We start from the raw sequence: 25094 nt of genomic DNA on the forward strand, positions 1-25094 counted from the left end.
TGCAACTAAGTAGATTGCTACATTTTATTCCAAAACGTGATGCCTAATTTGCATAATTATTGTGCTATGTCTGTTGGTTAATACGGGAATTTTATTCAGTAGGTCACGGCAAGGTATTGTTTATTTAAATGTTTTATTGCTTGCATTTATTAATGCCTGTTAGGATCACACTTAGTTTTAAAGTTTGGAAAATTCCTTTTTTATATATGGTTATATGTAATATTATAATATTGCACTTGACATATTAGGCCTATTATACACACAAACATATATATTATTATCTATAATATATTATAATATATATATATAGTATCTATATATATATGTATATTAATATAATATATAATATATACTTTCTTGTAAAAATAAAAGAATGTTTGTTCTGATAATAACTCTTTGTTGTTTGTAAAATAGAAAATCCCAATAGGATATTGAATCCTAAAAGACTAAAAACTTTATTACCTTTTAATTTGAGGCCTTTATTACTTTTCCAGCGCAAAAGGATAAAGGCGTCTGCGTGTTGTAATTATTTTAAAGCAAATTTTGTCCTAAATGAGCCTTGGTGTTCGTGGAATTTAACATGATGAACTGCATTCACAGTACTTTAGGTTAGAAATGATAATCGAAAAAAGGTTTCAACATGATCTGAAACCCAAGCGTTTGTGGAATCTCTCACAACCATCAAGGTTTGATACCTCCAGTTACAAAGCCATCTGTGTCCAATGTTCTGTTGTGCAACCCGAGATGGAAAAATAAACAAACTATCTACTATCTGAAGCTTTGAAACTAGAAGGATGTTGTTGGCGCTGTACTAATTAGTAACTCTTCTGTTATCGTAACTTGAGAAGTTTTTGTTCATGACTCTCTCTCTCTCTCTCTCTCTCTCTCTCTCTCTCTCTCTCTCTCTCTCTCTCTCTCTCTCTCTCTCTCTCTCTCTCTCTCTCTCTCTCTCATTCGTAAGTATGAGAATTTGAGTATTCATTGCATGTTTACATTTATGTACATGCACCCATATACTTGATGTTGTCGTATGTTTATATTATATATATATATACATATATATATATATATATATATATATATATATATATATATATATATGTGTGTGTGTGTGTATATATGTGTGTGTGTGTATAGCAGTATATTTATTACTTCTTTGGAATTGTTTAGTGCGAAAGTGTGTGACGTGTGATCTGACGGTTCATTAGTTAGTAGAGCACAGCGTGTACCTGGAAGGGAGGACCTTCCTGCTATCCTCTTAATGAATAATTAAAACTTGTTTATGTAGTTGTTATTGTGTTCATTCTCTTGGTAATTAACCTGAGGGAAGTTGTCTAGATAACTTTAACGATACGATGTTAAGAGAGGAAGGGTTTCCTCATGTAATTCTGGGTCTGTAGGAGGTTGGGATTTTAGCCAGGTCTATTGCGGTTATTGAAATTTTCATTCTGGAGTTAATGTTTCTAAGATTTATTCATATATTTGTTATTTAAACTGTTATAATACCATTTTGTGTAGTTTTTTTACTTTTATCTGCTGAATTATTCTCTTTTTTTTTTTGTTCAGTATACGCGTTTGGCGTGAAGTCAAGTTGCTTAAGATTTAATGAATAAGAAGTTACGGGAGTACATTGTCATCAGCCCTTAGAGATGTCAATGGAAGATTGTTTATTGCTGAGATTATAACACACGCAAATAACATAACATGTTATTTGTCCATATATATATATATATATATATATGCGTGTGTTTACATATATATGTATAATATATGTGTATGTGTTGTGAAATCTCCAGAATATGTGATGTAAATATGCAGATGTACTACAGGAAAAAATGAAACACTTGATACAAATCCTGACTGGTTTCTCCGTGCGAAAACCACTGTTTCATTTTCTCCTGTGGCACATCTGAAGATAAATATAGGTATAAATATAAGTATAGAAACGTTGGACAACCTTACCTTTGAAGGGTTACCGAGGAACCGGAACCAGAATCCTTTGTATTAAAGTTTAGAGGCGGTCTGGTTACTTGCAGAGAAAATACTACGATACCTTGGTGAGAAAGTTGTATGTTTAAGAAGGTATTTGGATAGAAAGAAGGAGAAAGTTTTTACCACGTGGATCGAAAGTGATATTACAGAGTAAGGGTCGTAGTATCCAGGAAAAACGGAAAAGCTTCCAAAATATTCAGCTACTGGCTGCTAATATAATGTAGGAGTCTGAGCTGCTGATGAATCTTGTGAGTAACTATGTTGCTATTGGTCTTACAAGTTTTTAGTGCTAGTGATTCATCCTATATTCAGCAAGTAAAAGGATGCACGCTTAACAGGTCGTTTTTTCTTTCTTTCTTTCTTTTCATTGTGCCTGTTTTTATTTTTTATATTCGATTTTTTGCATGACGCTTTTTACTATGTGAGTAAAGCCACCCCTTTTATGGATAATTTAACTTTCTCTCTCTCTCTCTCTCTCTCTCTCTCTCTCTCTCTCTCTCTCTCTCTCTCTCTCTCTCATTCGTAATGTGGATGCATTACATTCAAGAGAGTTGTTAGAATTCATGAGACTTTTTTGTCTTGTGATATCTTTAAAAAATCTCATATCTATTAACATTCCATATATATTCTTTCTTGACAAATTCACATCTCTCTCTTATAATCATTAATATTTCCTCTTATATGCTAACATTCCAATTGCATTTTTTTTCTTGACTAAAGCACACCCCTCTCTCCTATTCATTAATATTTTCCCATATCTACTAACTTCCTATATGCATTTTTTCTTGACAAAAGCACACACCTCTTGATATTGTCAGATGCTAAAAAGAAATATTGTCTTTAGGAATTCCTTTTACTTGCAATTGCATACTGACAAGATTAACTACTGAAAGATGTAAACTAAAGCGACTATGTAAGCAGAGAAATAGTCTGGAAAATTTATTAATATAACATCGTAGGAAATACAACTGAAAGTAAAAGTAAATTGATTGTTTTAGTATAGTAAGGGAAAATCCAAGAGGTTTAACGGAGCTCGTACGCTGCCAGACTAAACAAAATATCAGAGGTGCGATACGAGAGAGACTGTCAGTGACCCATTTTTATTTTTTATTTTTTTATTATTTTTTTTCATAGTCTCGTAACCCCTGGTGTCATCGGCCGCCATATCCCAAACTCCCCAACATCATTAATATCTCTGCATCTTCTCCCCCTCTCTGGATGAGATAGGGGATCTGGTTGGAAGTCGTCCATTCAGTTGCCGTTAAGGGAGAGCAGGGAAGTGCTGGATTCTTCAATGAGGTCCTTTAAATTTCTTGCATTAAATATTTCGGTGAATCATTTATTTTTCTTTCGTTTTGTTTTAGCCAATTAGGATTTTAGGGCGCACGTGTTTTATGTGCTATGTGTGATGACTGATTTGTAAGCTGTATAAGATATTTGGGGGTTTTAATTTTAGATGAATTTGTAATCTTCAGACTCACGAAAATATTAGTAATGCTTCATTTCGCCTGGATATATTAGAAGAGAAATAAATATTGAACTTGTCGGTAGGCGATGACGATCTGGCTCTTCTCTTCATAAATATTTTTTTAAGACTGAGGTAATGGTTTAGTAGGAGAAATACAATCTTGCAAACCATATATTGTAAAAAGCTCGGGATTTTTTATTTTTACTTACACAGCTTGTTATATTAATTTATATAACCATGTTGAGGATAACGAAAAGTTAATTGTTTCTAATTATTATTACTACATGCAAAGTTCATCAGGTTCAGATACTGCTTTTGTTATAATTACTGTTGCTTTATTCCTTCTCCGCTGTAGATTTTAATGTATTTGTGCCGTTGAATTTTGTTTCCTTGTTTGTTTGTAAATGATTATTTACATGTAGGGTTAGCTGTCACGTGCCCTAGATAGTTTGAAACGTATCCTTCAACATTGGTTTTTATCACTGAATTCTTGTTTTATTTCGAGACCAATCGCATGTGCATCTGTTACGCCAGTTGAATAATGTCAATAAATCAATCAGTAGTGGAAAATTGATTTCCAGCCAGGAATCACTCAAAAAGAAATTTACTTGTAAACAAACTAAACTATTTTTTCGTGTAATACCAAAATGTTAGCAGAACTCTCTTAGTTTTCGCTGTGACATCCAGCACGTAGTGTTGTGTGTACACACACACACACACATATATATATGTTTGTATGTATATGTATATATATATATATATATATATATATATATATATATATATATATATATATATACATATACACACTTACACACACATATATATATATATATATATATATATATACATATATATATATATATATAGGTGTTAATATCTATCTCTTTTTTTTTTCTAGGAGATTCTTAGTATTTGTTTTCTATGGAAGCACCTAATCTGTATGATTTTTATGACAACTGTGCTTATATTTTTTTTTTTATTGAATTTGTATAATAGTAATTGAATGTGCTTAGAATAAGACTTTATTGGTGGACATATTTTTGTATGAATGTTAACGTACATTTTGTTGTCTTCCCCATTAGTCCTTGGCTGAAACGCGACCACGATAAAACGATTAGGTCAGTGTTGTGTAATTTATTAAAGGAAAAAAGTAAACCGAAAGAGAGCGTTCAGTTTTGAGCGCTAGAGTCTGCCAACTCCCAAAGTTGAAAGAATTCTTATTCGGGAATGTCATTTTTAAGAAATGCAGCGGCGGTATTCGTTTCTCATCTTCCAATTCTGGAGAAGGAATAGCAGTTGCCTAGTTACGGCCGCATTTACATTCTCCCCTCATTCGGCAAATGACGAGGCATCGCCAGCATTGCCCGAAAAAGTTATATATCTTTTGAGGAAATATGAGTCTGAAAGAAAAAATGAGGATGCTTTACACGCCTTGCACCGTTCCTTTGTGATTTCATGTAGGCGATGAGGAGCGAAGGAAGGAGGAGGCGGAGGCGAAGGCGAAGGCGAAAACGACCACGATGTATGAGAGCAAAATGTTTGTTGTCGTATAGTTATAAAGATAGGTATGTTATTTATTTATTTATTTTTTTGTGACATTGTAGTCTAAATTCATGTTATTGTACTGTCAATGATCGGCAGAGAAAAACTCGTTTCATAGAAGAGTCATACGTTCCTGTTTCTAAAGCGTTGGACATTTTATTTACTAAAACTTTTGCTTTAGTTGCCCCTTTTAAAAATTAATAGAAAAGGTCTACACTTATTTATAATTTTATATAGTGTCCGGTCATGAACAATTTCCAAGGATAACCTGAGAGATTCGTGTAGGCCATCATTAACATGCCTTCAGTTAAGCTTAAAATATTTCCCAGAGGGCACTCCTGTTACTGTACTGTACTTATTGTTGAAGCCGGTATGTTCGATTTACTTATCATTTGGGAAAATTCACCTTTTTCTGTTCTGCAACTTGAAATTTGCGGAATTTTAATCATCCGTTTCACTCCTAGTTTTATTGGCGTCCTTTTCCCATTTTCCATATTTTAATAAGAGTACAATACCAAATTGATGACCGTTTGTTTATACGGCATCTTGGCTTATAATTTGAGTAGTAGTTATTTTTATTATATGTTAATGAAAGGCATCTTTTGTATGTATTCTTGACAAAGTTTATTTCTCATTTTTACAGCAATTTATGGCCTCTCAGTATTTGTAAGGAAATCTTTCGTTTCTTTCCAAATTTATGTCCCTGAGTGTTTTTCATTATGGCTTTCAAGTATTGTTAGTAGGTGTTGGGTTGGCTTTATCGAGATGAAAGCGATGAGAAATGGATCATTAACAAAACATTTGGAAGTGACCTGATTTTTCGACTGTCCGAAATTCCATTAACCTTGAGAGCTGATGTGGGTGAGGGCCTTGCACTCAGTACATAACTTCTGAAGCTAATAATCATGTTGATCATGATTGATAAACTTTATCATCATTTACTTCTGGGTTTGCAATGAGCGAAAGGTTAATAGGCAAGTGGTCTGATTGTATATTTATACTCGGTGGTAAGAAAAATGGTATAAAAAGATTTCACTTTTAACCTTTGTCAGTGCAGCGTTTGTGTCTGAATTCATACCCAGTGATGCTGCTCAGCAGTTGAACCTGTAGGGTTTTTGGAATATTCCTCGATAACTGTATTTAACCGAATTTCGTTTAATTTCCGCTTGATGTTCCCCTTGATGTTACCAGGATACCCCTATCGGACGGATTTATAAGAAAATAAGTAATTTTTTTCCTTCTGCTACTTTTTGTATTTCCTGCTTGTTGTATTACGAAAAATAAAAGATCTTTAATAAGTGACATTCAAAGAGAAACCATCTTTGTTAAAGGTGTAAATGAAAAGTAGGAAAAAAGCTACCCTTTGAAATGCGAAATATACTAGAATCGTTATTCTGATAGAGAGGGCATGACTTTAAATTCACGCTCCAGTTTCGACTTTGAATTTAAGGTTAACTACTCTCGTTTAGAGACTTTCTCTGGCCGGATGATGAATGCGTTCTCGTCTGCCCATTCGCCTTCCATCTTTCCTTCACAGTCTGTTGGACATGATGTACTCCCCTCATCCTCCACTCACGTGGATTTGAAATAGCAGCCTTTGGAAGCGCGCGCGCTCACACACACACACACACACACAGAGGAGAGCGCAATGTGGTTGAGGGCAGCAGAAAGTAAGAGATGCCAAAAATTAAATCCAGTGTACTTTCAAAGCTATGCTGCTAAGGGAACCGCTTTCTTAACAGCATTTCCTGTTTTGAAGAAACATTGCTTTCACAATTACAAATTTAGTTTTTTCTTTTCTCTCTCTCTCTCTCTCTCTCTCTCTCTCTCTCTAAACATATATATATATATATATATATATATATATATATATATATATATATATATATATATATATATATATATATATATATATATATATATATATTCAACCGTTATGAAACCTATTCTATTGTATTATAGATATATCTTCCATTCGTTGATTTTGATGCTCAAAAACTGTTCTTGTACAAGCTTTAGATTTTCCATATAATTCTATCTTCACTAACATTACATCGGCATTAGATGTCTGTATATTGTAGTAATAGGTAGGTCCACATTGACTTCGCCATAAAACCTTACCATTCGTTATGCCGATAGATTACATATCATCAAGATTTCGCTCAGTTATGCTGCTCGTTGTGTGTGTGAACACTTGCTTAGGAGTGTGTAATTTATGTTCTCTGATATATGGCCGCATCCCATAAATATATATATATATATATATATATATATATATATATATATATATATATATAGCTATGCTTTATTTGTATTCACGTGCAAACTTTAATTTCACCTCACCGGGAAATTAGTCCCTTTCAAGTGTAACTATGTCACGATGTCAAGGAACTTTTAATCAGCCAGTCAGTCTCGAATAATACGACTTTAATCAGTCTCCCAGTTTTAATGCAATATATATATATATATATATATATATATATATATATATATATATATATATATAAATAGGTAGATTTATGTAATATTGGACGGTAGCGACGAATGATGTTTGCGTTATATTTCTTTCAATGATACCCTAGCATGGTAAAATTTGAAACGTTTGTGTGTGTGTCTGTGTCTGCAGTAGTGCTGGAGAGAGAGAGAGAGAGAGAGAGAGAGAGAGAAGAGAGAGAGAGAACCAACCATGAGCCAAAGAGGAAAAATGGAATAGGAAGCAGCTGTTCCCGTAAAAGATTAAACGAAGCTTTGGTCATATTAGTCCGTGATGAGTTTTAAATTACTGTAATAGCTTTTTTTATTTTTCTTTTATGTCTGAATTATTTTGCCATTTTTACCATTAATTTCCATTTTTCCTTAATTGTTTTTTCAGATGTTGAATAATGTATGTCTGGACTTTCATGTTGAGTAATTTTTTTTCATGTTTGACTTGGCTCTTTTTTATATTTTATTTGGATCCAAGATTAATATCTACCATGATCCGTAACATTCTTGTCCACTGCAAATGAGAAACTTTTTCGTAGTGTCAGGATGATGAAAAACAGATTTTTTTTTTTTTTTAACGAAATTCACGGAACACGTTTTCGAACATCATTTTCGTTCTTATTCCGAATTATTGTGAAATTTTGCATGGTCTAAAGTTTGTGAAAAGTATGCAGTTCGGAGAATTGAGTATTTCAAAGAAATAAATTTAATTCTCAGAAGTTTCGTAGGGTATTGCTTATATATGCGCTAGGAATCTTAACGTATTGAATACTTGCTCTAGTTATCGTCATCTTGTTCGGTTTATAAGCTTTTAAATTTTATTCTCATTCGCGAAATCGTGAGTTATGTGGAATTAATAAGACAATCAATCTACAGTAACATAAGAACATACACAATCTGAAAGGAAAACTAGGTATAATGTGCAGTTTTAGACAGTTGAAAATACCGGGTATTCCCGGAATCCCGGGATTAGGACCAATTTTATCCCGGAATCCCGGGACAAAGAAAAAGCTCCAAAACGACAATCGCTAATCGTGACCATTTCGTCAAATAATGTGCTAATATTGCACTAAACCCCTTGGCACATTGTTCCACTGGATTTTGGTTGCAACATATCGCCAGCACGTCTCTTTGCTGATGATGGTACACCTCAGTTTCAGCAGTCGGTGGTGTTTGCCGAATGGCTAAGTTTATGACCAGTATTACATCGTTTGAGGTAAGGGTCATATTTATTACGAGGGGTTTTGCGATTCTGAAATAACCACAGATGTTTTACGGCCTAGAACTCTGTGTGTGTGTGTGTGTGTGTAAGGATAAACGTTTTTAGTTTTGGTATATTTAGTATGCAAAGGTTACCCACCCCGGTTTAACAGGTGCTGGCAGGCGCGAACCTGAGCACATGCGTTTGTGCATGAATGAGTCAGTTTTCAAATATTCTTTTTAATATGAAGCCTCATGTCGCATTTGCTATTTTCTTGGCATTGGAAAGAAGTCGCTAATGATATTCGTTTTTTATAATTCTCTCTCTCTCTCTCTCTCTCTCTCTCTCTCTCTGAGTGATCCACGTATTATGCTCCAAATTTCGTCGGGTGAATAGTGACTCTGAAATCTTGAAAGGTGAACCTCATGACCCTACATAGAAATTTAAATGTGATGAGCGAGAGACACAGAAGGAGAGAAGAGCAAAGTAAATGAATAGGGAGGTGTCTGCAAAGATTTAAGACGGAAAAAGTCGTTAGCGTCACCTCGTTTGAAGGGTTGGATGAGGAAGTGTCCTAAAGAAGGGAAGATGGGGTGTGTTGTGGCGAAGAGGTTCCTGAGGGAGATGCGTATTGAAAGGTGTTGGGATGGGAGGGAGACAGGAAAGGAAGGAAGGGAAGGCCTATTTATAACAGCGTCTAGCCACCAGGAAATTTAAAAAGACAGCGTGAAGTTGTTGCCAATAAATATTACTACTTTTCAGTCATCCGCCATGTTTGTGTGCGCCTTTTGCACTACCCTTGTGATGCCGTCAATACTAACTCCCTCCTCCTCCCCCTCCTCCTCCCAACTGCGCACCTTGCCGTCCACCCACCCATCCTGACCAAAATTAACCCGGTGATTAATAACTGCATTTATGACTGTGTCAAGTTGGCATGCGTGTATATAAATATAGATGGGCGGGACTTTGTAACAAGGTCAGTGTAAAGTCTCTCAGGCAGTGCCCTATGGGGCCAAAACTATAGTGTTGGTTGAATTCATGATTCGCTGATCTGCATTTTATTTTTAGCAAAGTTTGGCTCGTTGGCTTGTTTCGTCTTCCTTTTTTGTTTTCATCGTTTTAGGAGGTGTGTTTATATTACGGCTGTTCCCCGGTGATGATGCCCTCTTTGATATATTGTAATAGTGGTTAGGATGAGGCCATTTAAGTATATTAGGGAATTTATTCGCTTCCCCATGGTCTTTCTTGTATCCAGTTAACTCTCGTATTGATTATTTTACTTTGTGAAATTCATCTTATTCTCAAGTTATAGTAATCTGTCACGGAAACATTCTCCACGAGCACTCGTAAATTGCTGTTGATGCCAATAGTACTATAACGCGTGGTTATAGGGTTGTGTAATTGTAATTTGCCGTCATCCGTATGATGAATTCGCTTCATTTGAGTTGTTTGCTTTTCTCCATCTCTCCTCTTGCATGGTCTCTTTCCGCTCCTCCTACCATCGCCTCCCTCCCTCCCTCCTTCCCCTCTCTCGGCGTCTTCCCAAAAGCAATAAATAAGAACGTATGATGAAGTGTTCCCAAAGTTGAAGTTATGCATCAAAGCAGCTGCACGTTTAGTGAAGACGAAGAACCTACAACTTGGCCCCTGCGATCTCTCGTTAGTCTCATCCCATACCCTCCCCATCCCCTCCCCCCTCCAAACCGTTCCCCCGCCTACCCCAACCCATGCTCTCTCAACATTTACCATTATTAATATCGTAGTTTCTGTAAAGTTCACCTTGACGGACACAGCATGTGTTTCCCCTCAAGAAGCTCGCGAGGTTTGCGCGCCTGCCTCTGCCTCCGATTTTTCCAACCGGTCTTTTTTGGGAAGATCTTGCAACCAGTTATGATTAAAAACCAACTTGTAACGTGGTGCAGTCCTTATTATTGAAGATTTAGACGGTGTTGCGCGTCAAGAATTAATTTCTGCATCTCAATGTAGGTATTCCACAAATGCCTTTGGTCGGTTATGGTTTGTGGTAATAAACACACACGCGCACACACACACTGCCTGAAAAAAAGCAACATTAGGTAGTGAATTACTATGTCAAGAGTATTTAAATGTACGGAGCGGTTCATTCGATGTAGACTACGTAGTGTGTGTCTTGTTTTGAAATATGGGTTGATGATGCCGTAGGGTTTTGATCTTCCTAGTTTTTATTATTTTTCCGGTAGGTTTGCCATATTCATTACTCTACATAATCTTGAGGATGTCATGCTAGCTTTACATTCAGTAACTTAATGGTTTTCATCTTCATTTCAAGTAATCAGTTTTGTATAATGAAGGTCTTGTACGCGGTACTAAATGGAGTCTGTCACTCATAGTACCCATGTTTACTGAAGTCTCATATTGTTATGTGGTTCATTCATATTTTACTTTGTCAAAAGTACTTTATATTTTATGCAGTTATTTATAGACTGAAGTATTCAATAATACAGATGTTCCGTATGAAAACTAAATCTTAGTTTTGAGAGTTTTGGACGAGAAGGTACCGGACCGCCCACACAACGGAAGCCACGAATCTGTACAGCGTTTCCAGTATTGGCGAATCACAAAAACGAGGTCTGCAGCAAAGACCAGATGTATCCGCTAAAAGACGATCAGTATTTGTGTAAGAGGAGGTTTGTGGAAGAGAAAGCGTAGGAGAGAGAGCGTGGACAGAATTTCATAGTGGCCTTTTGAAGGTTTTAATGTGCCCATATTTGATTTACTCCTAATATTTTTAATATGTATGCTGTGAAGAAGCTAAATTATTGTTGTAAGCTTTCCTGCCAGTTCTATTTAGGCATAGGCCATTTAAGAAATATATCACTGTAATCATGCAAAAGGACATTGCTTTAAGAAGACCTTGCCAACCATCTAAGTTCACCCTCATGGACCGTGATCGCCGTTATGGTGCTGATGTGTTTGGCCCCAGTTATAAGAGGCTGAAGAAATTTAATACATAAATTCATCTGCGTCAAAGGTTTGTAAGCCTTTCGAGAACTTTCATTATGAGAGATATTGAGTAGCTTGGTAGTTTTTCTCATTTCAAGTAGTTTTATATGATACACTTAACTCTTGAAAAATAGTTTCGTTTGTAAAAAATTACAAGGTTATTCGTCTGTTAGAAATCAGCAAACAAAATTTGGGAAATGTTTTTGTATTCTTTTCATGTGCTTTGCCTTGTTCTTTATTTTATTGAAAGTACTTTGAAGACTTGGTCCTGGACATTCATGAATCCATGATTTTTTTTCTTTTTGTCGTACTAAGTAGATGATTATGGAGATTAATTCATTATTTTGATTTTTTTTCACTTGAAAAAACGAGGGCTATAAAGACTTCCTTTAAAAGTTTATAAAGCAGAAAAGTAAAAATAGGAAACAACGAAGACTGTGAATGCCTTTGACTCCTGTTCCGATGAGATTCCTGTTCCTTTTATGAGAGATGCCATTTTTCAAACATGTTGGGTGGGCATTTCTTAAGAAAAAATCTATGAATTTTAGATTAGGCTCATGGCGAAACCCATCTGCATTGTAACATGATATTGACTTTATCATATATTTTTTTTTTTTTCTGTTCCCTTCTCTCCCTAATGAAATGCAGAAAAAAAAAGGGGGGGGGGGGGGATCTTAATTTGCGCCAAGCTCCTGGCTGGTTGGCGGGCCGGGCCGAGTCGTGTTTTTTTTGGTCGTTTTTGCATGTTAACCTTTACTCTACCTTGTAATTCGATGTGGCTTTTTTATATTTTATGTCTGATATTTATGTATACGTAAATAAGACGTTATACGTTTCCCGATGTTATTTTGGCCACTTGTTGTTTCAGAAATGAAAGAAAGGTCCTCATTCATTAAGTAAAACATGTCACAAACACCAATAACTTATCCCATACACATCACAAGCAGATTGCATACAATTCAACTTTATGATAATTCAAACCAGTGCCTCGTAGGATTATCCGGCATTTGAGAAAGAATCCGTTATCCTCTCATACTTGTTGTCTTATGATAATCTTGTGTGACACACACACACACATATATATGTATATATATATATATATGTATGATATATATATATATATATATATATATGTATGTATATATATTTGTTTGTATGTATGATGTATGTATGTTCCTATACTTAAGTGTCTTTATGACATGTTTTAGTGTAGTGCTGGCGCACCTTAGTGATATTACCTTCCTCTGTAGCATGAATGCAGACACTCCCTGAAGACTAGTTATTCCTGGTGTACGAGTGGCTCGTTACGATACAGGGATTTTAATCTAAGAAGTTATTCTTGTCGAACGTTAATACACGTTTTCGAAGTGATAAGTAGTGTCACTGTCTCGTATTGTATGTCCATGACAGCCTGAACGTCTTTAGACCATAAAGCCAACTATATGGCTGATGTTGAAATTTGTTTAAGATATCCTTAGTTTGTTTGACTTCAGGATGTTAACGAATAATAGATGATAATCAATACAAATTGATTAATCTTGTAAAAACATCGTGTGATATTTTGTTTAGATATCCTGTAATTACTTACCTTGATTATATATATATATATATATATATATATATATATATATATATATATATATATATATATATATATATATATATATTATATACATACACACATATATATATATACACACACACGCGTGCACACGTACTTTTCTTTGAGGATATAAGTAAGATAAGACCGCTTTATAAAAGTAATGAGTATGAGTGTGGAGAAATGTCGACGTTTTCTGTTGCAACTCCTGCATTAGCCAACTGGTTTGTCTTTGGAAATGGTCGCAGATGGTTCTAGGAGAAATATTCACACTTGGCCATTTGAATTTTTATTGGTATATTTACATATTCGTTTAGCGCAATCCGCACAGAAAGCATGGATACAGTCCGAACTCGTGTGTGTGTGTGTGTGTGTGTGTGTGTGTATATATATATATATATATATATATATATATATATATATATATATATATATGTGTGTGTGTGTGTGGGGGGGGTGGGGGGGGGGTGGGGGGGGGGGGGGGGGGAGGCTGTGTACAGCTGCACGCTAAAACAGGCTTAAATGTTCGTGTATATACACATACATGCATACATACATACGCATGTTTGTTAGTGTTTTAGTGTGTGTGTGTGTATATATATATATATATATATATATATATATATATATATATATATATATATGTGTGTGTGTGTGTATTGCTCGTTTAAGAAAGAAAGCCTAAATTGTTTACTGCCTAATTCTTTTATAAATATCAGATACCCTATTCTTCTTCGAATGTCTCGTTATTTGTCTTTTTCCCCCACTTGTCGTCAGTCTTTTATTTATTAATTTAAGTTTAAGCCTGTCACAAGTATATCGTACACCACCTTACACTAATCGAGACTAAGAAAGCATTGAGGAAACTTTGGATTTGTTGTCGTACGTTCTCTCGAGTTGTTAGCCATAATGAAGTGGGATCTTAATGGTTCGGTATAAGTGATATTAATGGCACAATGAGTTAAGTATGTAATTATTGCAATTTCATAAGGCCTGTAATTTGTGAGGATATCATGGGTATAGACCTCGTAAACTTGTCCTTTTACTTTTTAATTCGCAAAGCAATTCGTGGTTTTCGGGAATGTCGATCCTTTTTTCTCTGACAATAGTTGTGTTTTTGTAGGGTAAACCACCTTAAGTCAGAACGATCTTTTGTGAAAATCCCTTAATGGCGGATATTCTGAAATGTAGCGATGAAACATAACAAGTCGGTGATTAGAGGTTCAATTGAATGGTCTTTATAAGGTTGGAAGCTACTATGGCTAAATTGGTTAATCAGAGTAAGTGCATATTTTGGTTAGTAGATGTCTATATTTAGTTTTAAGATCAGGGAGAGTATTGGACGGTAATGGGATGGGATTTTTTTGGATCAATTTTGCTTTATTTGTTAACATGTGTGTTAGTAATTCTAGTTCATGGTCAACGATCGTAGTAGTAGAAACGAAATGAAATGAAGTGAACATAGAATTAAAATTGAATTATGAATTTATTAACTGAAAGATTACTAACAGACAGAAGTATTTTCGCATACGCTCCTATTTATCGTAATTTCATCTGAGAGAAAGATGATTTATTGTTAAGTAGAAAATGTTAGGTTAGATTACTGTTATAATGTTTAAAGTATTATTCATATCGCTTGAATGGGGTAGTTTTGTGTTGATACTTGGAATTTTTCTATAAATTTTCCACGAAAACTGTGACAGAATTATAGCATGATTTGAGTTTGTTATGCCTAGGAATCTGTTATTTGGGCTCACGCTCATTTATTACAACTCACGCGATGTGTGTATGTCTGTTTATATGTGTGTGTGTGTGTGTGTGTGTGTGTGTGTGTGTGTGGGACAAATGTTATTCTTAGAAATATGAACAAATTTCGAAACTACTGTAACAAGGGAATGAAGCGTATAGGCCAGTCAGGTGTTTTTTTATCTACACTATTTTCAATGTGTGTCATATTCGATTAACAAGAGGTTCGTTTCTTCTAAGCTAATAGAAAGTTGCTCTTATGTTCTAACCGGCTTGTTAGATGGTACACTTGTGATAGTTGCTACTGAAAAGATACGGGGGAGGTTGTTTCGTAAACTTTATATTTCAAAAACCTTTTGTGTTCCTCCGATAAATTATTTGTTCCTCTCTTGCTACTTGGAACAATCTGGAGAGAGACATCGCGGCGATTTTGAAATATTGTCGGACGATGCCATTTTATAACGTTCCGGGAATTGATTCTTATTTGTATTTCAATGTTTTCACTCCGTGGTTTCATAATTTCATAACATTTACACGTGCAGACATTCATGATTTGTTGAGAGTGGCGCATAGAGGGATAAAGCTAGCATGCAAAATAATTATTTCAAACCTCTGTTTAACACTTTTAAGGTGACATTCTTTTTGAAAGTTTGCCTTTGAAATATATATATATATATATATATATATATATATATATATATATATATATATATATATATAATATATATATATATATATATATATATATATATACACACACACAGCCCAATCTTATTCAGTAATAGTTTCAGCGACTTGGCACTTCAGTACCCTACCCCTGGCCGCTGAGTAATCAATCCCTTCAGCCCTCACTCTACCCCGTTTCCTCTTTCCCGGGACGTCCAAAGCCCTTCCCTTCCCTTCCCATCCCAATGCATGCAACGTTATTGTTTTGATTTATGGACGTAAACCCGGTGCTTCCGAATTAGGCGGTGACAGGCCCCACGTATGTTTTGAAAGATACGCTTAGGTGCGTAGGTAAGATTAGGTTTTGTAGTTGCTCATGCTTTCTCATTTTCTGATGTACACATGTCTGCTCGTCGTTTTCCGAGGTCACGCTGTTGTTCTTATTTACTTATGCCTTTCAGTCCTCAGAGTTACGTTCTTTTTTATGTCTTCTAACCCCAAATTAGGCATATGCGAAGCCGGCCAGACTAGCCTTTATTGCAGAAAACACTATTTGGCTCACCTGCACTTCCTTCTGATTTTTGTTCAGTTTTATTTTCAAGGTACAGGAAGTGTTTTCATTGACTATATGATGTATAATTGACCAGACGAACGGATTTTTATAACCGCTAATCAATGGCGGCAATGTGTTTGCATGACTAAGGGTTTTGTCGATAGTTTTAGAATGTCATTGGGTGAATACTGATTGTATTATTATTATTAACATTATGATTCACTAGAATAATGTGAATTCCCACATTGAAATTGAATAAATATATATATATATATATATATATATATATATATATATATATATATATATATACACTACATACATACCGAGTATGTCCATCCTGCTAATTCAGTTGTGGATGTAAATTTTGGAACTCTCTCTCTCTCTCTCTCTCTCTCTCTCTCTCTCTCTCTCTCTCTCTCTCTCTCTCTCTCTCTCTCATTAATTTGGCCAGAACAAGATAAAAAACCACGTTTTTTAATGAAAACATAAAATAATAAAGATTCGACCATAAAATCAGTAAAGTTAACTAGTCGCAAGGTCAGATACTGAGCTACATTTTTTTCACAAGTATAAGTGAATAGTGCATCTGCTACATTTTCATGATTTCCGTCATCATTGTTCGTAACCTGTTTATCTCTGGTAATGGTGTTCAAGATCCAAGTATAAGGTGAGAATTTTTCTCATAAAATAAAGCAGAATTCGTTGACAGTTTAAAACAATCAAATTTGAAATAAATACTCTTATTCCAACACTTTTTTTCGGCGTCTCAATTTGTATAAGTCATATATATACTACTTGGTAATGTAGAGAATAGCCATCGATCCCCATAGCAAATCTATTATAAGTAAAGCGCCTAGTGGCGTTTTCTACACGACTGAAGGTGATAAATAAAGGACATCATCTTTGCCACTGTGTCAACCGGATGCATGGAATTTTTATCAATTCCTTCTTAATTGATGTTCATTGAGTTACTCACAGGTGTTCTGTAACATGCAGCTACGACGTGAATGAACAATGCCTTTAATTTTTTTTATTTGACTTTCATTCTTGATAATTCACAAATGATGGACAACCCTTCAACATTACGTCTTTATACCTCAGGAGACTTCATGAAATATGTCTTACATACATATTTTTCTTGTGTTATTATGTATATAGGAATATGGGGTAAGTTTACAATAGGTTAATTCATGCTCAAGTCAATAAAATATCTAGTGCTATATTTCTGTGATTTTGATTAAATTTGTGCTTAAAAATATGTAGTTACCTCTACGGTAAATTCAGTGTCATAAGCACTTATTATTTCATGGTTTTTTTTTTTTTAGTCCAATATTTACTTACGAAATAAAATGTATGATACTGACAGAAACATTTTATACTTTCGGTTGTAAATGCTCCAAGTGTAATACAGACAAATATATCAAGATTTCAGTTAAAATTTTTGATCATATAACTTGGCCAAGTTTCATTAATATTTCCGATTCAAATAACTGTAGAGTGCATGCAAAAGGTCGTTCATAAATGCAAGCGTTCGTGTGGTCTCTGACAGCAATTGGCTTTGGCAGGATGAAGCGGAGATGAAAATTTTGGATTAACCAGAGAGAGAGAGAGAGAGAGAGAGAGAGAGAGAGAGAGAGAGAGAGAGAGTGTTAGTTTGGTAAGACCAGACATCCATCCAGCTGTGGTGTTTCGAGAAGAGGTTGGGTGTGGCAAGGAGCCATAAATCTCTCTCTCTCTCTCTCTCTCTCTCTCTCTCTCTCTCTCTCTCTCTCTCTCTCTGGAAGAGCTTTCAGCGAAATATTCAAGTATTAACCATGAATTGATTTTGTTTGTGGAAATTGTGGTACAGTTAGGTGTGTGTGTGTGTGTGTAATAGAGAGAGAGAGAGAGAGAGAGAGAGAATTGCGGTCTGTTACAAGAGCTAATAGCGTAGCGACCTCATCGGGCGTGGTTCACATAAAAGGCTTTGTCTTTTTTCCATTGCTATAGAATTCGATAGTTTTGGGGTTGCATTACATACGGGCCGTAAAATATAATGATCTATATATATATATATATATATATATATATATATATATATATGTGTGTGTGTGTGTGTGTGTGTGTTTCATTAGAAAGTATTGCGATAATTTGATGATTTTGTATATAGGGAAAGAAGAAGTGCATGTTTCCACTTTAGGAAAATAGAAGCAAAAACAGAGAGGGACTTTACGCTTCCCGCCTACACTATTGATTGACCATGGCGTACACACTATAGTTTCCTACCGTTGCTTGTTGCCTCCTTTTTTTCATGCAAAGGTGTTGGTGGCAGCTAATCGTTCCTTTTGTTCTGAAAATGTCAGTCGTCATTTCTCTTGGATGTTGCCACAACAACGGAAGATTCCTTAGCGTTGATGAAATTTCATCTTTTTGGAATTCTGTTTGTATAATATGCTTGTGGAAATTTCGTGGGCCCTAATTACGCTTTCAGTGTTTGAATCCTAGTAAATGGCTTATGGACAATTGCTCTGTAACTGTTTTCTGATCAACAAGTGTGTGTTCCTCCTTCGATTTTGTTGTTGGAGTTATTAGAGTGGAATTATTCTTATAAAGAAAATTATTTCTCTTATGAGATAAGTGCTTTGACTAAATAAAAGAGAAAACTATCCTGGTCCTGTTTGTATATCGTATTCAATTTTGCGTCATGAAAGTATTTAATAGGTCATGTAGCTGAAGTCAAGATACCTATAAAGTAGTTGTGAAGACATTACACCCGTGAAGATGTGTATATATTATATATAATATATATATATATATATATATATATATATATATATATATATATAAAATAGAGTTTAGCTATTCTGGTATTATTTCATCTCATTCAGTGTTTTGCTTGCAGCCATGCAAAGGAGAACACACACACACACACACACACACACACACACACACACACACACACACACACACACCGCCTATCCTTTTAGACCTTTGACCCAGATCGTATTTACTCGATGCACCGGCCCCTCTGACTTATAGACTCAGATTAGTAGTTAGAGGTCGGGATGTGGCCAGTACATTTTCTTAACGACTTGGTCAGTACCAGTTTGTTCTTCAAGAGAAGGAAGGCAGACGGGAGATTTGTCAGCTTCACCCCTCGTTCTCGACCCTAACCCACTGACGGCCTTTAGGGTCTACCGAATGTATTTCTGCCGACCGTAATTAGACATTTGTAGACCATGAGAGAGAGAGAGAGAGAGAGAGAGAGAGAGAGAGAGAGAGAGAGAGAGACCTTCGCGATGGTGTACCGAAGCCTCCAAGCTCTCGTGTATTTGCAATTAAATGGACACAACATGGAGGAATGCGCAATGATTGTAAGGGAACTTTAACAAAAATCTTAGACCTTTAAGGTCTGAAGTTATCCGAGCGAATAATGGTAATGCCATTGATCACGATGCACTGCTTTCATGATGTTGCGCCTTTGTTCTTGGTTATGGCTGTTCTATTGATTCTCTTAGTTAAGCAACACGCATCACGGAAAATTCGAATTTCATTTTTCTTAGTATGTATATATGTGTATATTTTTGTGTGTATATATATATAATATAATTATAATATACATATATAAGTGCATTTGTGTGTATACACATTTATACAGTATACCTTCCTTGTGTATATATGTTCATTTGCCCAATTTTTGTCTCATTACCGTGCTTAATTATGCCTGAACTTGTGCAGTTTTCCTCCCGGGAGATAGAAGTCAAAATCTTTTATATTGAATCCAGAAAGTTCTAAAAGGTTTTTGAAAGTGATGTGAAAATTACATATATACTGCGCCCCGTGTTGTTCAGCTTTTGTGTAGGAAGTGCTTTTTTTCGTCTTCTTTTTGAATGTATCGGGTTGGATTGAAAGCAACGGAAATTACCTGAGAGAGAGAGAATGAACTCTGGGTTCTGATGAAAATTTCTGCGTGTGTTTGTGTGTGTGTGTGTGTGGTTGTGCGTGTGTGCGCGCGCGCGTATTGTGTGAGTGTACTTATTTACCTCAGTTTTAATTATTTTCACTTTACCAGTTATAATCATTTGAGAAAACAAGAACCTACGATTCTTTAGATTATGGCTCATGAGTATTCCGTAACTGTGCCTTTTGAACAAAACGAAGAAGTGCCGTTCAGATAGCCTGTATTCACTTTCCATCATATGGTTTTCAAGAGTATATAATTACGTAGTTTTAACGAGCAATACCATAATCACCATCTCTTTTGTGTGCTGAGGCATTTATTATTGTAAGAAGTTGGGGTGAGGGGGGGGGGCAGAATTTAAAGATGGTCAGATTAGTAAAAATTTAACTTAACCCCGAATTTTTCTCCTTTGCAGGTAAGGAAGCGATGGTTTACCCAGCCAGTGATGAGCAGCTATACTTCTGGGTATGTGACGAATTTGGTAAAATTATTGGTAAAATTTCGAGATGAATAGGATGTGGTATATATGTACTATAACTGCTAGCATGACATATTTGTGATGAGTTATATTTAAGTAAAGAAGGAGCGTTCTTAGGAAATGGGATTCACATTCACCTACAGTGGTGCTAAACCTTAACTGATTACAAGCTTAACTTGAACATGTGAAGCCGTATTTGTCTAAGTTCTTAATTATATTAAGGATATACTTTCATTTTCTTCATAAAAATAGTGAGATTAGGAAATTGTCAACCTATTTCACACAGCCTACCACTATGTTTCACATCTGTGAAGTAATAAATTAACGACTATTTGATGACGGGAAATTATTTGTCGGAGAGTAGTTATATAATATATCGAAGGTGACAAATCTTTTAGTATACATTTCATGGCAGAATTATCGATTTTTAGTGCTTTAGTTCTTTATTAATATGGAGACTAGCGTGACCATCCTCCGCAAATATCAGCTTCCTGAAACACAAATCGAAGAATAGTTGTGAGAAGTCATAACCATCAGCATTTTACTTTTGTGGTTGTTTTCTGACTTTCAACTTTTTAAGGATTTAGGTCATGAGAGAAATATAACTGCAGTTATTACCACAGTCGCCCTCTTAGCTACTGAATTAGTGTGGAAAGTTCCATTATGGATTCTCCCACGTTACAGAAGTTTAGTTCTCATCCCGCTGATCTTCTTTAAGAATTCTGCAGTATTTGCTTCAATATTGTACATGCGCAGTGACGCCTTGTCAAAAGTGAAATTCGCTAGCACTTGAATTGATTCTTTAATCAAGGAATTCATTATTTTTCACCTCCTTATTTATGAAACCAGTTTGTGCATTCATCAGCTTATCAGAGGTCTTTATATTTCTAGCTATATATGCACGTTCCTTCTGTACGTAGCTACATTTGTACATTCTTTTCATGAGTTGTAACTGCGATCTTCCTAAACTTTTTCTCATCACTTCCTATAAGGACAATTTTCACTCCACGATAGACGAATAAATCTTAGCGTCAGTTGGCCCAATGTGTTCTTTCATACACTTTCTACTCGCTTTTCTGTTGCTGAGAATACTTAGTTCAACAGTCCTCTCATGTTTGTAAGTTTCTTTCGTTCAGCAAACGCCAGCTGATTGTACAGAGCTCTTTCACTCTTCTCTACTACTAGTTTTACTTCACAGTCAGAGCATTAATTGTAGATACTCCGTGAAACTATTGGTAACGATACTACAACCATAATAATGATAAAATAATTGGCAGTTTCTTTTTTTTTTAGGTTTAATTGATTTTTTGCTTGTGTATTAGATCAATTGTTTGCGATTTCTTTACAGACTGTTTTGATCCGGTAAAAAAAAAAAAGTTAACCCTGTTAAATGAGCCAGTCTTACTGAACCCATACTCATCTTAGTTCATAATTGTTTCCATAACGGTTCCTTGTTTCATGGATTAACAATAACTAGATTTATGAGCATTAGGATGTCGAAAGTACTTAAACGTGCTGAATATTTGCCCAAGCGTACTAACGAGGAATACCAAGAAAACTTTGTTAAATATAAAGGAAAAAAGAAAAAAAAAACAGCATACATTTCCTAGACGGCTCAGACGTTAAGAGGCTAGTCTTCTGCTGCTTACCCTTGTCTCCAGCAGACCACAAAACCCGCAAACGGTTTAGCTGCGTTAGCGAAAACTCTGCAGCCCCATTTCAGCTGCGATGGCTTGAAACTCAATGACCCGGATGATATACCTTCCTCCTCCCCCTCCCTCCTCCCCCACCCCGTTCCTCCACCACCTTTCCCACCCATCCGAACCACCACCTTGTATAACAAATTTCACCTCGTTTGTCCGAAACTCGTGTGTGGGCACATTTAGATGCATTGTCGAAACTGCGGATCGCATTTTAAATGCATCGCTACGATCCACTTTGGTGCTTCCGCACCCCCCTTCCTCTCCCCATCTCCATCCCCCTCCCTCCCAACCAGTCACTCACTTTAAAAAAAAATCTCTCGCGAGATTCCCACGAGGCATCGATACAAGACTCCGATTTTTTCGCCGGCGGTGATTCCTCTCTCTCTCTCTCTCTCTCTCTCTCTCTCTCTCTCTCTCTCTCTCTCTCTTATTTGTTTATTTATTTTAGGGAATTTTGAGCTTTTACCTTGGATACATTGCTGTTGCATATTTCATGACGTTTACTGCCAAGGTAATTATTGCTCTGATGTTCTGAAAGTAGTATTATGGTAGTTACTTTCCTCTTTTATTTTTAAACTTTTGCTCGATTTTCAGGTTACATCACTGAAATTTCCTTAGTAATGAAGGCATGAGGCGAATTACATTATGCTCATAGTGTTATATTCTGATAATTCTCTCTCTCTCTCTCTCTCTCTCTCTCTCTCTCTTGTTAAGGAGGACATTGGGGGAAGATCGTAATTTATTGCATATAAATAGTTTTCCGCAACCTCCTGCTTTAGCCGAAAGCCTACAAATTTGAGCGAAACCCCGCAAGCTCCCCCAGTTTTAGACTTTCGCGAAGCCTTACGCTCCGTTCGGCACAAAAGAGGATAGAAACAAAAAGAATAATAAAAAAAAAACTGTTTTGCTTAGTCTGGAGATTCATTTGTTCGACAAATTTATTCGTAACGCCTCGGGCTTTCTCTTTTTACCTTCGTTGGGTGTGTACATGTATCGTTTTGCGATACTTTCCTCGCTATCAGTCAAATCAGGGAAGCTTGCATATCGTTTTAATGACCAGCGACACTTCTGGATGGGACCTCAACCCATAGTCATTTTAATGCTGAACTTTTGTCTTGAATGACGAAAACGCTACTTACCTTGGTTTCCCTAAGTTCAACATGATTTTACCTACGATTACTACTTGTAATAATTACCCAGATAATTCCTGATGACATGTAATGACGTATTATCATTCAATCGCTCAACCTCAGCTCCCCGCTTTAGATTGACCAGTGCAGATTGTGTCACTTGAAGAGTGGCGCCTCGTGGAGTGCCTTGTCGAAGCCTTTTCACCCTATTAAGTGCCATTCGACTGACTCTTCATCCGTCATTGAATAGGATTTAATAAACGATACTGCAGATTGTATAAACTGCATTGCAGAGGGAGGATACGGAGGGTTAAGAAATACTGCTGAGTTCAGATTAGCTCCCCCTTACACACCCTCCCCACCCGCAGTCTTCTGCTGCCCATTATAAAAATGTGTTCCTAATTCAAGAGTTCATTTTCCTCCTCCTCCTCCTCCTCCTCCTTCCTCCTCCTCCTCCTCCTCCGTTTCCCCGCCCATTAAATTTAATGACATTCTTTTATAGCTGTTAGATTTATACTGTGGAAGTGATGTTGTAGCTTTTCACCAAAGTTTTAATTACTCCTTTTGTAACAGACAAGGAGCAAAAGCATTTTTAGGACCAACCTGTTTTCACAACTGAAAAATAATGAGAAAGAAAAAGGAGAAAAAGTTATGCAGTGCTCATTTTTGAGGGTCCAGGTTGGCCAGTTCGCACGCATCGCGTCAGTTGAATACTTGAATATTTACTTTTTCTTTTCCTCAAATTATTTTTTAACTTAGTACAAAAAGTGAGTGTCATGCAGGAAATGATGAACGAGAAACTCTTCTCGTAAGCGTTGGAAACTGAAGGAACCTATCTGCTGTCTTCTGTATCTCTCAAGGACTCATGAGGGTCTTTTTGACCTCAGAATGCAGAAATCGCAAGATTAAATATTTGCCCATCCCTTCGGAATACATATTCGAAATTTAGATTAAATGCTGTTATGTCCTCTCATTTATTCGATATGTGGGTTTGTGTGGATTATTATTATTATTATTATTATTATTATTATTATTATTATTATTATTATTATTACGTTAAGGTTTCTTTCTATGATTTTAACGTATTACGCTTCCCCTCTTACGTTGTCCAGTACTGGAGTCCGCTTGCACTTAAAAGAGGTCCAAACGCGGGCGTTATTTTCTGTATGGTTTTCATTTGGAAATTCGTTTTTCCATTGATTTTGGAAATTTTACGGTCATCAAAAGACTGACGTCCACAAGTTCTGTTATGTTTGCCCGCTCAGTGAAATTTTTGATTAACATGCTGAAAAGGGTGTATGCAAGTTAGCCCCTCTTTTCCCCTCATTTGAGTGAGGACAATCATATGAATATTCGCGTGCGCGCCCCTACCCCCGGCTGCCGCCGCTGATGTAGGCATATTCATATGGAAATGAACTGTCTGTTTATACTGCAAGAGATTCCACCATTTGGGCTTCATCTTACGGGCATTATGGACATCATTCCTCATCCGGCTCCAGTGTTACCTCTTGAGTGCAGCGTCCTTTTGTAATCTTTCATCTATTCAGGGTAGTAATGTTATGGGGGGGGGGGGGGGGGGAGCCGTTGGCTATTATACCCCTCA

General features: G+C 36.0%; 1 protein-coding gene across 1 annotated transcript in view; it reads left to right on the plus strand.

The window, feature by feature from the left end:
• LOC135197858 (muscleblind-like protein 1) overlaps positions 1–25094 on the plus strand; it is a 295887-nt gene that overhangs the window by 6523 nt on the left and 264270 nt on the right. The window contains exon 2 of the mRNA XM_064225040.1: positions 20596–20645. Coding sequence (XP_064081110.1) covers positions 20626–20645 — 20 coding nt within the window. The 5' untranslated portion in view covers positions 20596–20625. The remainder of the gene's footprint in view (positions 1–20595; positions 20646–25094) is intronic.

This window comes from Macrobrachium nipponense, chromosome 21 (genome assembly GCF_015104395.2).
Source record: "Macrobrachium nipponense isolate FS-2020 chromosome 21, ASM1510439v2, whole genome shotgun sequence".
Taxonomy (NCBI): Eukaryota; Metazoa; Arthropoda; class Malacostraca; order Decapoda; family Palaemonidae; genus Macrobrachium; species Macrobrachium nipponense.